Source organism: Kogia breviceps, chromosome 19 (genome assembly GCF_026419965.1).
Source record: "Kogia breviceps isolate mKogBre1 chromosome 19, mKogBre1 haplotype 1, whole genome shotgun sequence".
NCBI lineage: Eukaryota > Metazoa > Chordata > Mammalia > Artiodactyla > Physeteridae > Kogia > Kogia breviceps.
In genome coordinates, this window is record NC_081328.1 from 42,710,603 (window position 1) to 42,726,984 (window position 16,382).

Genomic DNA, 16,382 nt, shown 5'->3' on the forward strand with positions numbered 1-16,382 from the left:
ATATCACATCGTGCAACACAGACATTTTAAGGGGGGAGAAGAGCGTCTCTAGAAACATAGAGGAGGTTTACCGCTGCTGGAGAGATTGAGAGAGACACTGCACACAGGCGTGCGTGTGACAGACGCGGAGCCTCCGTGGGGCTGTGTGTGTTCGGTTTTGTCACGCGCTCTGTAAGCGATGGGGGGCCAGCAGTTTGGCCTGGCTGGAGTGGAAGGGCTGCTGGGGAGGAGGCCGGAGAGTGTGAAAAGCCTGGAGGGTGGACGGTAGAGGGGGAAGCCCACACTAGCCCAGGATTTTGGTGGGGCTGCTGCGCAGTTGGGCAAAGTATTGGGCCTCAAAGGCATGTGACTCCCCTGCCCTCCATGGCAGGAACGCCCTGCTGCCCCCCCCCCCAGGTCCAGTGTGTGTGCAGGGACATGGACACGGCCTCTAGTAGAGGGTGGTGCAGGGTGGGATGCCTGGTCCCCAGGGTTGGCCCCTCCGCAGGGCGGAGCTGGCAGCTTCTGCTGACTCGGACATTTTCAGGCCTGGCCTCAGGGCCAAGTGGCTCATTGAAAACAGCTGCTCCTTTTGGCTGACAGCCCTTCCGGCGGCCTGTGGCTCTCCCTGGGATGACCCCTGGCCTCTGCGTGGCCTGGGGAGGGGTGCCGAAGGGGAAGCCGGGGTGGGGGGGGGGGGCGGAGGCTCAGCGGCTGGAGGCCACCCTGCCCCGCCCTCTGGGACCAAATATGGTCAGCTCCCCCGGGCTCGCCAGCTGGTCCCTGGTCCCCAGCTCTCTAGGAGCCGAGCCAGGCTGTTCGCTGGGTCCCCAGTCTTTGATTCTGCCATTGCCCGAACTTGGAACACCCTCCACGTCCTTGTCTCTGCTTGCGCTTTTCAGGGTTTTGTTTGACATGTCCCTTGTTCAGTAGATATTTGTGGAGAGTCTGCTGTGTGCCAGGCACTGTGCTAGAGTGAACTTCCCCTCCGCTTCCTTCAGCGTGATGTCTTCAGCTTTGATGGGGAACAGCCGTCTCATCGGAGGTCAGACCTCTGGCTGCCTCTGCTGTTGGGCTGAGTCCGGGAAGCTGCAGGGACAGCTGAGAGGTTTGCTGCTGAGAAACAGACAGTTGTGAGCCTCTGCACTCAGCCTCAGGACCAGCACATTGTGTGTACCTTACAGCAGACGGGAAAGGAAAGGAGGCCACAGTGACCCTCAACCCGGAGGGAGGAGGTGGGGTTACTCAGCGTAGGGCAGATAGCTTTAAAACCCAGTTACCTCTGAGCACAGGAATAAATTTCCAGGGTGATGCCCTGGATGTCTGAGAAGCAAGGAAGTATGGATTTCACACCAGAAAGTTTCCTTCAATTACCTGGGAAATCCATTTCTATCCATTTACCCCCAACCATGTGGTATAAATTAGATCTGACTGTTTTGCACACTTGTTGATATGTTGCTTGTAACTTTTTCATGGATTGCTTTGTGAGTTCTGCATCTCCAGCTTCACTGTAAACATCTTGAGGGCAGAAGCCATATCCTTAATTTCCCTATAGTATCTAGTTCAGTGTTTCATAAATGCTTGTCATTGTCATGAATGAGAAAGTCTCTGGGGGAGCAGCCGGAGACGTGATCCAGAGGATGCGGTGGGTCCAGCCTCCAAGCACCTCCTCTGACGTGGCCCAGATGCAGCCACCGGCCCAAGAAGCTCCTCATTGGTCTGACGGTCAGAGGGGACTCTGGAACAATGCCTCCAGGGGAGTAAGGAGCACGGACCAGTGTTCCAGACTGGTCCATGGACCTAGGGATGTGTGTTTATCAGGATTCTTTGGTTACAAGGGCAAAAGCGCGACGCAAACCAGCACAGCCAAAAAAAAAAAAAAAAAAGCGGGGGTGGGGGGATGTGGCTACAAATGATCCTGAGTGATGCACAGTGTGGAGGAAGAGCCGCAGGAACCCAGGGGCTAGGGCTGGACATTCTGCACCACAAGGACTCACTTCCTCTCCTTTCATCTCTCAGCTCTGCGCCTCTTTCCATATTATCTTCTTCCTTGCTTACAGCAGAAAGATCTTTTCCTCATGGTAGGAAACGTGGCCGTTGGCAGCCCCAGTTCAGCCCCGTGAACAGAGAGAGGAGACGGCAGGGTTCCAGGAGAAGGCTCTGTGATCAGCTCTGTTTAAGTGCCAATGACTGTAGCCAGGGGGATGGACATGATTATTGGCCAGTAGTGAGCCTCGTGCCCACTCACATAGCTACAGATGCAGGAGAATACTTTATAAATAATAAGGGGAAGAGGGTGGGAAATTTGCTAGGTGGACAAAAGCAAAGACCAGAGACTATGGGCAGCTCCACGAGGTCAGGGATTCCATTATCGTCTCCGTATGTCCCACGCAGAGCCCGGCTCCCACCAGCCCGTATGGTGACAGGGGCTGGGTTGTATCTGGGTGGCTCAGCCTTACACCCTCTGTGCCTGGCACCCTGCCTGGCACCTGTGAGAATCTCAGGGAATATTTGTCGAGCAAATGAATGGATGGCGTGCAGTTGGTGTTCGATGCACAGGTCCCTGCCTGGCCTCATTCATTCATTCATTCCCTGAACAAGTGCATCGTGGCCCACGGCTGGGTGCCTGGTGTTGTGGTGTTGGTGTGGTTGTCATCCACAAGGACAAAGGGGTCATCTTTGTCCTTGCTGAGGACCCTCCCTACCAAGGTCCTAGTGAGGGCCACTTCCACTCCCTGCACTGCCACCTGAGGCTCCCCGAGTGAGTGGAGAGAGGTAGGGGGCTGGGTGAGGCTGGAGGGGACCTTCTTGGGAGGTGGGGGCATCAGGCCGCCGCGCTTTGAGCCCCCTCTACCGCTTCCTGCGTGCGAGACCGCGGATGCAAAGAACACAGAGGCAGTTCTCAAAATGCCTGGTTCCCTTCCCTCTCGCTTGAGCGTTTCCAGCTCGGCCAAGGCTGGGCTTCATCTCTGCTTCCATTGACCCCTGGAGAAACAGCTTCCTTCCTTCCCGCCCCTCGACTCTGAGTGGAAAATGCTCTCCCTAGAGCCCCCCAGCCCCCTGCTTAGCAAAGGCCCTGGGTTCCACCGCTGAGAATTGCCCTCAGCCTCCCCTCTGCTCCCAAATTCCTCATCCTTTTTTCATTTGCTGCCGCTGCCGCCGAGGCACTTCTGTGACCCGCATTCCTCACCTTTTGCCTCCTCCGGATCCTCAGTGACTTCAGACTCTGAAGACTCAGCTCTCTCCGCCACCCCCAGACACCTGGACTTGAAGGGCTCGTTTGCCCTCATGTCCACTGTTCTCTAACTAGGATGGTGCTGTGTGTTTCCTCGTGTTCCCTGCGTTGCCTGGGACATACCGTGCACGTAGCAGGCGCTCCAGGTAGATATGTGGATTTGAACCCAGAACCTAGGACAGCAGAGTGAGGAGGGGACTTGCAGCAGTGATCATGTGACAGAGGAGGAAACGGAGGCCTTGAAAGGTACTGCGATTGGGCATCCTGCTCTCTTCCCCTCTGGGCCTCAGTTTCCTCATCTGCCGAGTGGTGAGAAGGTGGCGTCTTCCGACCACATGGGCCTCTTTCAGACCCTTCATTTGCCATTTGTCACGACCGCACAGCTTCGCTAGAATTGATGTAGACCATGCGTGGGTTTTCCGGTCAGGGAGGAAGGGGAGATACTGTCCCCCTGGGCTGCTGTGGACTCCTGTGACGTTTTGAGCTGCACGTCCAGCCCCATCTCCAAGAGCAGCTATAAAAGCAAGCACTACTTTCTCCCTTTTCCGCCCTTTCCCAACCCCCTGCCAAGGGCCACTTTCTGTTATTACTGACTGTCCTTACTGGAGTGGAGTTTCTGAGAATCAAATGCCCAATCCAATCAAATGATCAGACAGGTCTGGATCAAGTCCTGGGCCAGTTTATGGTTCCTGGAGGGGAGCCGGAAGGGGAGGTTGGGGTGAGGGCAGCGAGGGAGGATCAGCTGTGGCAGTCGCCCTCGTTGGTCCTTTAGGAAGTCACCCGTGTCTTGTCCAGAGAGGACCCCCATCCTGGTGTTGTCAAAGAATAGAGTGACCAGGGCTTCCCTGGTGGCGCAGTGGTTGGGAGTCCGCCTGCCGATGCAGGGGGCGCGGGTTCGTGCCCCGGTCCGGGAGGATCCCACGTGCCGCGGAGCGGCTGGGCCCGTGAGCCATGGCCGCTGGGCCTGCGCGTCTGGAGCCTGTGCTCCGTAACAGTGAGAGGCCCGCGTACAGCAAAACAAAAAAAGAAAAAAAGAAGAATAGAGTGACCAGTGTCCCTCCCCACTGACCTTCTCACTGTGGAGTTTCAAACACACAGTGACAGGACATGTGGGCGCTCTGTTTTAGGAAAATGAATTTGGCAGCCGGGACAAGGAGCAGAAAGTTAGACGGGTTGGTTGTGATTGTTATTTAGGCACGAAATTCATTCATTCATTCATTATTTTATTAAGTATTACCGTGTGTTGGGCAGAGTTATAGGTACTGGGGAATATAGGGTGAAGATAAAGTCCTTGGAAGCTTCTGAACAATAGGGGAGAGAGAAAATAAAACAATGTCAGATCATGAGCTCTGGTTCTGGAAATGGCAGGTAAGCTTGTATTAGTCTAATTCTATGGCCAAGAGTCCTTATCGACTAAGGACAAAATATAAAATACAGTGGTTTGAGAGCAATCAAAACCAGACAGATGCTGGGGAGGAAACAGTCCTTGAAAGAGAAGAGGCAGATGAGTGCGTGGTTCACTTCAGCAGCTTTTCCTCCTGAGAGCACGGCCCAGTCTGAGGAGCTCAAACATCTTTATTCGTCAGAGTGTGGGGCTACCAGAAAAGCTAAAAATCAAGAGGGAAAATCCTGGAACGGCAGGAGATATCCTCCTACAAATTCCTCTCAAATCCTTGGCAGCTTGTAAACTGTGCGTGGGCAGGGTGAAGCTTTAAGGAACCCAGCAAGAAACAGCAGCCGGGAGGAAGAGATTGCAGTTGCTGCCTGGTCCACCAAGTTAGAGGAGCTTAGTAATTGCCTATGGTTTTCTTTTAAAACTCTAGAAGGCTTCATCTATGATTAGACCCAAGGCTAAGGGCCACACCTTAAGACTAAACAGAAAAACCCAAACAACCCCACCCTAGCAAAACGTAAAACCAAGCCTCTACGGGATCAAGATGATCCACCAGTAATTTAACGGCCTGCCACAACAAAACTCAACATTCTTTTTAGGAAGATAAAAAATCCAGACTCTCTGTAACATGTCATCTACAAGTCTAATATACAACAAAAAAAAAAAAAATCCAGACTCCTTGTAACGTTATCCACTATGTCCAGTATGTAATAAAAACTACTAGACATGCAGGCAGCAGGAAAAAGTGACGCATAATCAACAGAAAAAATAGTCAGTAGGCCCAGACTCACAGATAACCCAGATGCTGGAAAAAATACCAGATAACAGTAAATGCTGTGAAGAGAACTATGCTAGAGAATGACTGTGGTTACCACTTTAGATTGGGAGATCAGGGAGGGCCTCTCTAAAGATGTGACTTTTTTTGAAATGTGAAATGCCAGGCAGAGGGAACAGTGCAAAGGCCCTGAGGCAGGAAAGAGGCCTGTTCAAGAAGGGGCAAGGAGGTCCTTGACTTGAGCAAGGGAGAGTAGTATGATCTGAGATCAGACTGGTAGGCAGGACCAGAACATGTAGGGTCTTGTGGCTCATAGTAAGTAGTTTGAATTTTATTTGCGGAATGATGAATTGCCTTTGAAGGCAGGAGAGAGACTAATCTGACTTACATTGCTTTTCCTTTACTATGAGAGAGGCTGTCATTTCAAATATTTAAGAGCCAATTGCATTTCTTTTCTTTCTTTTTTTTTTTTTAGCTGTGTATACATATCTTTTATCCATTTTCTACTATCTTGGTGCCATTTTACTCATAATTTATTGTATTTGTTATAAAAGCTCTTTTCATTTTAGGCAATAAACTGTTTGCCTCTAGTAAGTTACACATATTTTTGTCACTTGAATTTTGATTTTTTTTTTTTTTTTTTTTTTTTTTTTTTTTTTTTTTGTGGTACGTGGGCCTCACTGTTGTGGCCTCTCCCGTTGCAGAGCACAGGCTCTGGACGCGCAGGCTCAGCGGCCATGGCTCACGGGCCCAGCCGCTCTGCGGCATGTGGGATCTTCCCGGACCGGGGCACGAACCCGTGTCCCCTGCATCGGCAGGCGGATTCTCAACCACTGCGCCACCAGGGAAGCCCTTTCACTCTTTTTTTTTTTTTTTTTTTTTTGGAATTTTGATTTTTTTATGGCATTTTTCATGCCATGAAAAAATTATTATGTTATTGAAGTTATCGCTGTTCTTTATGACCTTCAACACTCCAATATTATTTTAAAAAAATTTTTTTACAACTTATTTACATCTTTAAAAGATCATGCTGCCTGGCCATGAAGAATGACTTATAGAGGAATGTGAAGGCCAGCAGGGTGGAACAGAAAGGTCTGAGGTTTGGACTCAGAAGACCGGGGCCAGATTTCAGCCTTGTGACTCCGGTCAAATTGTTCTACTACCCCTAGTCAAATATTTTGCCTATAATATGGAATCATCATCATCATCATCATCAACAGCATTTATGGTGCTCTTACTGTGTGCTAGACCCTGTTCCAAACACTTTACACGTCTTATCTCATTTAACCTTTACAGTCGTCTCACGATGAGGAAACCAAGCAGCGTCCCCAACTCACACATTAAGTGGCAGAGCAGAGATTTGAACCCTAGCAGTCAGACTCATGCTTTCAAGGCATGGAAATAATCCTGAAGGGCCAGCGGATGCAGACGTGCTCTGGAGACTGAGATGTGCTGCATGTGTGTGTCGTGTAGTAAGTGGCAGCTAAGGAACAAGGATGTGGTGAAACGTGGGTGTCACAGAGACCTGGGTTTGCTTACTGGCTGTTTGGTACCATGAGTGGGTCACTTCACAGCTCAAACTCATGTCAGTTTCGTCCTTTCTCTCTCCCTTTCTCGCTCTGTCTCAAATACTTTAAGATATAATAATAACAGCTTTGAGATACAATTCACATACTGTAAAACTCACCCATTTAAAATGTGCCTTAGTTGGGTCTTAGTGTGTTCACAGAATTGTGCAAGTCTCATGACAATCTAATTTTAGCACATTTTCATCGCCCCCCCAAACAAACCCTGTACCTTTCCCCAGTCACTGCCCATTCCCATCGCCCCAGCCCAGCCCCAGGCAACCATTGATCTGCCTCCTATAAATTTAAATCTTGATGTCTTCATCTGTAAAGCAGGTGTGCAGGGGGCAGGTTGGATTTCAATGTCTTTTCATAGAGTGTCTGCTCAGTGAGGTGATGGGTGAGAAGATGCAGGATTGGGTAAGCCAGAGAGCTAAGCTCTGTCTAAAATCTAAGGAGTGAGATGGTTATGGGACGTGAATGGTTGGGCTTTGCTGGGGGCGGGCGTGGTGAGTGGTTTGGAAAGATTCTAAATGAGAGGAAAAGATGGAGCCACTGCATCTGAGGAGCGGGAGGGAAGAGTGAGACAAAACGACTCCGGGCTGGAGAACTCTGGCGGAAAAACAGCGCTATGTAACAGAGGTTGGGATAAAGGTTGCAGCGTGGTGTGGGATGTGAACACCTTCGCCGTCCTCATAAGATCTTCAGAAAAGTAAACAGTTCCTAACTTGCCATATGGAGTTGGGTTTGCTTTAGGGGGGTGGGACGGAAGGCTGAGTCCTGCCCTCAGGTGGCACGGGGCTAGAACAGAGGCTGGTCGCGCAGGCTCTGCCTTGACCGGGCACAGGGGGACAGCAGTGCCTCTTGCCAACACCCAAAGGGCCAGTAGTGAAGACTGATTTATCACATGAGAGAAGGCTCACAATCCAGCACCAGGATCACGGTCAATGTCCGCAGGCGGCCTGGCCATCAGGGGCGGCCGGGAGACCCCTGTGATGGCCTTGTGTCCTGCCTTCCCTTCCAGAACCCGACGTCTTCCTCATCTTCAGCCATGGACTGCAGGGCTGCCTGGAGACCCAAGGTGGGCAAGTCCGAGTCTCCCCAGACTGCAACGCCAGCCTTCCTGCCCAGCGCTGGAAGTGGGTCTCCCGAAACCGGCTCTTCAACCTGGGCACCATGCAGTGCCTGGGCACAGGCTGGCCGGGCACCAACACCACCGCCTCCCTGGGCATGTACGAGTGTGACCGAGAGGCACTGAATCTTCGCTGGCACTGCCGCACGCTGGGTGACCAGCTGTCCCTGCTCCTGGGGGGCCGTTCCAGCAACACGTCCAAGGCTGGCACCCCTGAGCGTGGCGACCAGACCCGCAGCGGCCAGTGGCGCATCTATGGCAGCGATGAGGATCTGTGTGCTCGGCCCTACTATGGTGAGAGGCTGCTGGCAGGGCAGGGCTGGGGCTTCTCGTGTCCGGGGCCTAGAACCACAAGGGCAGATGCTGGGGTGACAAAACCTTGGCCTCCGCAGACCTCTGGCAGTCACCTCTTTCATTGCAATGGGAAGCATTTTGGAATAATTAAGAAAATGAACTTCAAAGCATATAATTTGCTTTTTAAAAAATTACAAAGTTAAGGGCTTCCCTGGGGGCGCAGTGGTTGGGGGTCCGCCTGCCGATGCAGGGGACGTGGCTTCGTGCCGCGGTCCGGGGGGATGCCGCGTGCCACGGAGCGAGCAGCTGGGCCCGTGAGCCGTGGCCGCTGAGCCTGCGCGTCCGGAGCCTGTGCTCCACAACGGGAGAGGCCACGACAGTGAGGGGCCCGCGTACCGCAAAAAAATAAAAATTACAAAGTTAATACACTCTTGTAAAGACCTCAGACAGCACAACAGTGTATAACGTAAAATCAAATGAGAAATCCCTTCCGCCAGGCCCTCTCTTCAGGGGAGACCCCAGGGTAATCCTCCACAGGTGTCTTGATCCCTATTTTACAGGCATGAACAGGAACCAGAGTCACCCAGTGAGGGGGGCCTTTCCTGGTGGGCAGCTTCACGCCAAGGGTCCTTTTCTGGGAGTTCCAAGATGCAATTTGGCGTGAGGGGCAGCTGATTTTGCACAGGCGTTAGGGGCACTGCGGGGCCCCTTTCCAGCCCCACGGGATGAGCCGTAGGCCCTCTCCCAGGCTTCTGAGCAGAGGAAGTGTTAACGCCACTGTCTGCTGACCCCTGCCCACCCCGGCTCCCAGGGTTATAGGGGGTTTTGTCTGAGGGATAGGCAGCCTCTGGGGTCCAGATGCCAAGGTCTTGGCTCCCCTCTCCTGCAGAGGTCTACACCATCCAGGGCAACTCCCACGGCAAGCCGTGCACCATCCCCTTCAAGTATGACAACCAGTGGTTCCACGGCTGCACCAGCACAGGCCGCGAGGACGGGCACCTGTGGTGTGCCACCACCCAGGACTACGGCAAGGACGAGCGCTGGGGCTTCTGCCCCATCAAGAGTGAGAGTGGAGCGGGCGGGGCTGGCGGGAGGCTGGCCCTGGGGGGCGCGTGCGGGTGGCGGAACTTGCGGGGTAGAGTGGGAAGGGGCCTCTCCTCGTAGCAGGGGGCAGCCTGTGTGGGGTCTCTGCACTCCTCGAGGGGCCCCCTGCGGGCCCTGCAGGAGGGGGCTGGGGAGGGACCCACATTCAGCTGTCGTGGTGGCAGGTAACGACTGTGAGACCTTCTGGGACAAGGACCAGCTGACGGACAGCTGCTATCAGTTTAACTTCCAGTCCACGCTATCCTGGAGGGAGGCCTGGGCCAGCTGCGAGCAGCAGGGGGCGGATCTGCTGAGCATCACGGAGATCCATGAGCAGACCTACATCAACGGTGAGGCTGGGGGCAGGGCAGGGTGGCAGGCACCTGGGACCTGTCCCCGCCTTTGGAGGGGCCTGAGGCCTTTCTGCTGGTGGGGGTAAGGATGCTGTTGGTGGGGCAGAGGGCGGAGGGCCAGGGGTGGGGCGACCTCCTCACTGTCGCCATCTTGCCGTCAGGGCTGCTCACTGGCTATAGCTCCACACTGTGGATTGGCCTTAACGACCTGGACACCAGCGGAGGCTGGCAGTGGTCGGACAACTCGCCTCTCAAGTACCTCAACTGGGAGACTGGTGAGGCGCGGGGTTTGGGGCGCAGGGCGGCCAGGGGACCACCGCACAGGCACTTGGTCTCCTGTTTACTCCTTCGCTGGTACCCTACTCCAGGAGAGCAGTGAGGGTGGGGGCAGATTTCCACTCCCTTCTGGACCGGGCGCCACTGGTCCATGGCGTGTGTTGTCTGAATTAGGAACCGATGCCCTTTCCTCGGGGCACAGGGCCTAGGAGGGGGACTGGATCTTATTCTCCACGCACCCCCTTCAGCCGCGGACACCGGGGCACTGAGCGTACCAGCAGCCTGGCCAGGGCCGGCGGGCGGCCGGGCGGGGCTGGAACGGGTTGCTGCGCAGAGGCTCCAGGACCACGTGGGCCCAGGCGAGGCAGCAGGAGGGCCGACGCGGGGCGCTGGGCATCTGAGCGGGCTCAGGTCTCCCGAGGGAGCACGAGGTTCGGGGTAGGGCTCCCGGGCCAGGGGGTGAGTTTCTCTCGCCTGGGCCGCTGGCGCCCTGCCCTCCCCACAGATCAGCCGGACAACCCGAGCGAGGAGAATTGCGGAGTGATCCGCACGGAGTCGTCGGGCGGCTGGCAGAACCGCGACTGCAGCATCGCGCTGCCCTACGTCTGCAAGAAGAAGCCCAATGCCACGGCCGCCGAGCCCCCGCCTCCCGGTGAGCCGGGCAGCCGCGGGGCGTGGGTGGGGCTCGTCAGGGCCGCAGCCGCCGGCGGCCCAGCCTCCCAGCACTGGGGGCTCTGGTCCTCTCTTATTCTTGAATGGTTCAGCTGAAGTCCGAACAAACCGAAATGTGCCATTAATTCGTTCCGAGAACATTCGTTGAGCACAGTGTTCACTGCCTCCTGACTCACCGTGTCCTCGTGGTGGTCACAGTCTGCTGGAGGGGACAGACATCTCAACATTCAATTGGAATATCCTGAGTTATGTGCTATTAGAAAACACATGTATAATAAATATCAGAGGGGCCTAGAGAAGAAATTGTTTAAGCTCCAGAGACTTAAGGAGGGTTTCCTGGAAGTGACATTGGCTTTGGGCCTTTCAAGTTGAGTGTAGGTTTAGAAAGGCGTAAAGAGGTGTGAGGGAAGGGCACTCCTGGCAGAGGGGCTGCAGGTGCAAAGGCACTGAGGCCTGGAAGTTCACAGCAGCTCTAAGGGCGGGGAGTATTGCTCCCTAACTGAGGGTTAGAGTATAGGCGCTACTGCTTAAAGTGTGGTCCCCGCCCAGCAGCACAGCAGTCCCCTTCCCAGGTGATGTTATACATGTAGAATCTCAGATGCTCCCCTCCCCCAATTAATTGAATTAGAACCTTCATTTCCCGAGATCCTTAGGCGATTCATGTGCAGGTACAGTTTGAAAAGTACTGGATTAGAGGGCATGGGAACAAGAATAGTTCAGAAAGGCAGGTTGCAGCCAGTTCTGAAGGCTCTTGGCTTCTGGGTGAAATGTGGGTGGGGCCAGCTAGGCTGTGGGAGCCTTTGCAGACTTTTAGGGCGGGGAGTGTCTTGCTCACATTTGTGATTCACCGAGCTAGCTCTAGAGACCGGCACCGCTTTGGGGTGTGGCCTTGGGTCGGCAGCTTAGTCTCAGAGGTGCAAATTGAGGATAAATTCAAACCCACTGCAGGGTTGCTCCAAGGCTGGAGACCTGGCCTGGCTTAAAGGAGCGTCTCCTTAGTTTGGAGGGGCTACTGCAGGAGTCCAGTAGCCATGGGGTGAAGACGGGATTTGTACAAGGAAAATACAGCAAAACCAGAAAAAAATCCACAAAACAGAAAGTGAGAGCTTACAGAGCAAAACTTTTGCTTCTGACCATTGAAGTGATGCCAAAAGGTTGATTCAGGGCCACTGGCTACCACTGTCTCTCCTCACCCCCTTGGGGGTCAGGAGCAAAGGTTTAAAACATTGGCACCCACGTCTAGGGCACCTCACCTCCAGCTCAGGGGGAGCCTAGGGCAGGCACAAGTTCCAGGGCTTCCCTTTCTGAAAGGAGGGGCCACAGGGCCGGTGTGGGCAGGCCTCTCTGTGGCCTCCATTGGGACTGGCCCCTCACCAAGTCCTCTGTCCCCTGGATCTGCCCAGTGTGGCTGCTGTGGGGAGCTCTCCTCTGGGGCCTCACGGGCCTGCAGGTATGTCTGTAGGCTTGGATTTCCTCTTTCATCCTGGCCCACATCTCTCTGCATGAGGTGTGTTTTCTTTTTGCTTTTCTTTTCTTTTTTTTTTTTGCGGTACGCGGGCCTCTCACTGTCGTGGCCTCTCCCGTTGCGGAGCACAGGCTCCGGACGGGCAGGCCCAGCGGCCATGGCTCACGGGCCCAGCCGCTCTGCGGCATGTGGGATCCTCCTGGACCGGGGCACGAACCCGCGTCCCCTGCATCGGCAGGCGGACTCTCAACCACTGCGCCACCAGGGCAGCCCCGAGGTGTATTTTCTAAGCAGTTTCTTGGGTGGTTCTGCCTTCCGGGACTCATCACTCAAAGCGTGTCATTTTAGAGGCAAGCGTCATCATGCCCCTAAAGAGTCCTCATTTCCTAAGCTCCCTTCTTCCTACAGCCCTTGGGTCTGCACACCCACTAAACTCTTCTGTCCAAGTAGGCAGCCTTGGGTCTTAGCTCAGCGGCTGACAGGAGATGATGGATAGGTCTTGAGCCAAGGAGGGAGCCTGCTCAGGCTCTCAGCCCTTCCCCCCTCTGCCAGGTCTCCAAGAGACAGTATGGTTGGACCCTGGAGCATCTCCCAGGATGGAGTGGATCCCAGTGGGGTGATGCTTCAAGTGGGTACATGCTTTCTTGCCCAGCCAGCAGAATCCTGTCCACGCCTGATGTTGTGGGTGGTTTGGTAAAGTCTTCTTTGGTCTTGCCAAGACCCAATGAGAGCTTGTTTGCATCAGGTGCCCACGGACCCTGATCCCTAGAGGGTGATCTTGAAATGCATGGAAATGGGAGTGAGGAAGGGCCTAAGACCGGTTGGTTTCTCAGCCCTATCCATAGATGTTCTTTGAGACAATGACGGCTGTGTCATTTATTAAGTGAGGTGGACACAAGCTAAGTTGTAATCTTACAGCAGGAAACCCCATTTACAGAGGAGGAAACTGAGGCTCCTGGGGCTGGTCTGTCCCGAATCCCTGTCCATCCTTCTGTGAGAGTCCCAGCTTGGGCCTTCCTGTCTGGGGTGGAATCTGCCACCACCTCCCGGGGTTCCAGCCACCCTGAGGGTTTTGTCTTTTCAGCATCATTCAGCATTCAGACCTGTCCTCGTGGGAAGGGCGGATCTGTGACAGGTTTGGGGAGGAGGTGACTTCCAGGCCCCTGCCTGTGTTGACACCCAGTGGGTCAGTTCCCGGGCTGGGCAGCTCGGTCCCTGAGCAGCGGCCTCTCTGGTGTCCTCAGACGTGTGGGCCAACGTGAAGGTGGAGTGCGAGCCCAGCTGGCAGCCCTTCCAGGGCCACTGCTACCGCCTGCAGGCTGAGAAGCGCAGCTGGCAGGAGTCCAAGAAGATGTGTCTGCGGGGCGGGGGCGACCTGCTCAGCATCCACAGCATGGCCGAGCTGGAGTTCATCACCAAGCAGATCAAGCAGGGTGAGAGGCTGCTTCCCCCACACCCATCCCATCCTCCCGGAGGCTCAGGGACTGCCCCTCCCACCCCTGCCGGTGACTGAGGCTGACCTCCCGATGTCCCCTCTCCCCGGCCGCACCCCAGAGGTGGAGGAGCTGTGGATCGGTCTCAACGATCTGAAACTGCAGATGAATTTTGAGTGGTCCGACGGGAGTCTCGTGAGCTTCACCCACTGGCACCCTTTTGAGCCCAACAACTTCAGGGACAGCCTGGAGGACTGTGTCACCATCTGGGGGCCGGTGAGAACCCCCTCTCCCTATCACGGGGCCCCCAAACCTATCCTCAGTTTCCTCATCTGTTAGTGGAACTCTAATGGTGCCAACCTCAGAGGGCCACTGGGAGGATTAAAGGAGCTAATTCTTGTGAAGCCTTAGGACGGTGCCTGGTGCAATCTTGGTCTCTTGCCAGCTGCACTTCCCCGCCTGCAGGTGGCGTCAGAACTCACATTATGTGGACATGCTCCGCAGGCAGGACTGACTGCTCGGTGCCAGCCCTACCCAGCCCAGGGTCCTGTCCCCTCAAGAAATGATGGAGCTGTGACTATTTGCTATGGCTTTGGCTCAGACAGTGTAGGTGGATGAAGGAATTGATCCAGGGCTTCAAGCAGAGATAAGTCTGTCCCTTAAAGAATGGACAAAGCTATAGGGACAGACTCCTTACTCCAGAGACAGGACATTCTGCCGTGAGATACAGCCAACAGTTCCAGCGACTGTGGAGACATCTGGCTTAGAGGATGCTATTTTAAAATTTATGGACAATTATTTATTGAGCATCTGCTGTGTGCCAGGCATTCTCCTGGGGTCTGTGACATATTAACACCTCTGCCCTCCAGATGCAGCTCAAGGCAGACAAAAACTGCTAGCTGGGTGCCCTGGACACAGGAGGGCTAAGGCAGTTAGGAGGGGCCGAGGACTAAGTTCCTCTTCAGCTCCATCAGCTGAGGTGAGGGTCTGGGCACACGGCCTCTGCTCGCCCTGCATCTGCAGGTACTGGCTGGATGCCTTGCCGAACTGGGAATCTCATTTGTCTGTCCTGCTAACAGTCTTAGCCAGCTTGTCCTTGATGTTTATGAAATGAGCTGTAAGTAATTTAAAAGAGCACCTTTTTCCATGTAGACAATGCTTGTCGAAGTTTCGAGGCATTTGCACATCAACCCTGTGTGCTCTTATCAGCCCTGTGAGGCTTGTTTTCCAGCCTAGAGCACAGAGAGGTCAAGCTTCTTGCTCTTAATCACACAGCAAGTCAGAGGCAGGTCTGGAAACCAGGTTCACTGAAGGGGTTTGGGAGATTTGGGGGAGATAGATTGAGACTCCCCCTTACCCTGTGTCCCTAGGAAGGTCGCTGGAATGACAGTCCCTGTAACCAGTCCCTGCCATCCATCTGCAAGAAGGCAGGCCAGCTGAGCCAGGGGGCCGCTGAGGAGGACCATGGCTGCCGGAAGGTGAGGGTGCTTCTGGAGCTGCCCCGGGTGAGGCCAACCGGAGGGGCTCCCGGGGGCAGGAGGGCAGGTGGAAGCCCGCAGCCTCCCATGGCATCGTCCCTTCCTCGGCACGCCTCCTCCTCCACTCTCCAAACGGCTCCGTTCCAGGAGGAGTGATGTTGGCTGAGGTTGGGGGGGGGGAAGCTGTTGGGAAGAAGCAGGGCTCCCCCGCCACCCCTAGCCCTGAGCCCCCCTCCATGGAAAGCCACGGAGAACCTGGAGGTGGCGGTGGGCGGGCCCCCCAGTCTGGTTCAGTCATGCCCTGAGTGGAGGCTGCTGGGGAGACCCTGGCCCTCTGTGCACCCTGGTCCCCATTTTCCCACCTCACTTGCTGGCACAGCGTGTGCTTGTCTGTCTCCTCAGGAGGAATGGGGCCATCCTGTGTCTCTGTCCCTGGGCTCTAGCCCCAGGGAGGGAAGGGATTAGGACTGAATGGGGGGAATGAATCAGTGGGGCGGGGGGGTGGAGGGAGGGTAGGAAAGAGGGTGAAGGCGGGTGATGGATCTGTTTCCCTCCTCCAGCCGCCCGCCCCACCCCTCGCCGCCCCCAGAGGAGCGGGGGTGTGGGCAGTGTGGATACACATGTGAAGGCCGCTCGTCAAGGCCACTTGGTGGTGTTTTGGCCCCTGGCGGCTCCATCTGCAGAGGCCACGCTCACGTACACACATACGCACAGACACACACAATATACACATAAACACACACAAGCACATAATACACACACATATATATACACATACACACAAATACATGCACGTGTACACATACACATAAACACACATACACATGTACATATGCACATGTACACACACACACACACACACACACACACACGCCACTTTCTCCTCTGCGCTGGTTCCTGCCCTGGGGGCTGCCTCGCTCTCTCTCCCAAGCTCCAGCCCCCACCCCCAGGGATCCCACTTGAAGGCTTCCTGGAGGCAAAGGCCCTGGCAGGCACCTGGTGTCATCTTAGGAGGAGCAGGGCTGTGGCAGAGACAGACACACCTCTGTGGTGTGGGCTCCGGTCTGGGCTCCGCCTGCACTGTCTGTACAAAATCAAGCCACGTAATTCTGAGCCTTAGGTCCTCACCTGCAAGGCAAGAGCAGAGAGGCCCTCAGGGTGGCCCGGGGGAAAGGGGTCGGTGGGGTGAAGCCTCCCCGGCCTCATGGGGGCGGGGGTAGCGAGCCAGCCGTGTAGGAGGGGTGGTCTC

General features: G+C 55.0%; 1 protein-coding gene across 1 annotated transcript in view; it reads left to right on the top strand.

The window, feature by feature from the left end:
- Positions 1-16,382, top strand: part of MRC2 (mannose receptor C-type 2) — a 55,820-nt gene that overhangs the window by 25,104 nt on the left and 14,334 nt on the right. The window contains exons 2-9 of the mRNA XM_059048710.2: positions 7,972-8,373; positions 9,263-9,436; positions 9,642-9,806; positions 9,971-10,084; positions 10,591-10,737; positions 13,467-13,655; positions 13,777-13,931; positions 15,026-15,133. Of these exons, the coding sequence (XP_058904693.1) occupies positions 7,972-8,373; positions 9,263-9,436; positions 9,642-9,806; positions 9,971-10,084; positions 10,591-10,737; positions 13,467-13,655; positions 13,777-13,931; positions 15,026-15,133 (1,454 nt within the window). The remainder of the gene's footprint in view (positions 1-7,971; positions 8,374-9,262; positions 9,437-9,641; positions 9,807-9,970; positions 10,085-10,590; positions 10,738-13,466; positions 13,656-13,776; positions 13,932-15,025; positions 15,134-16,382) is intronic.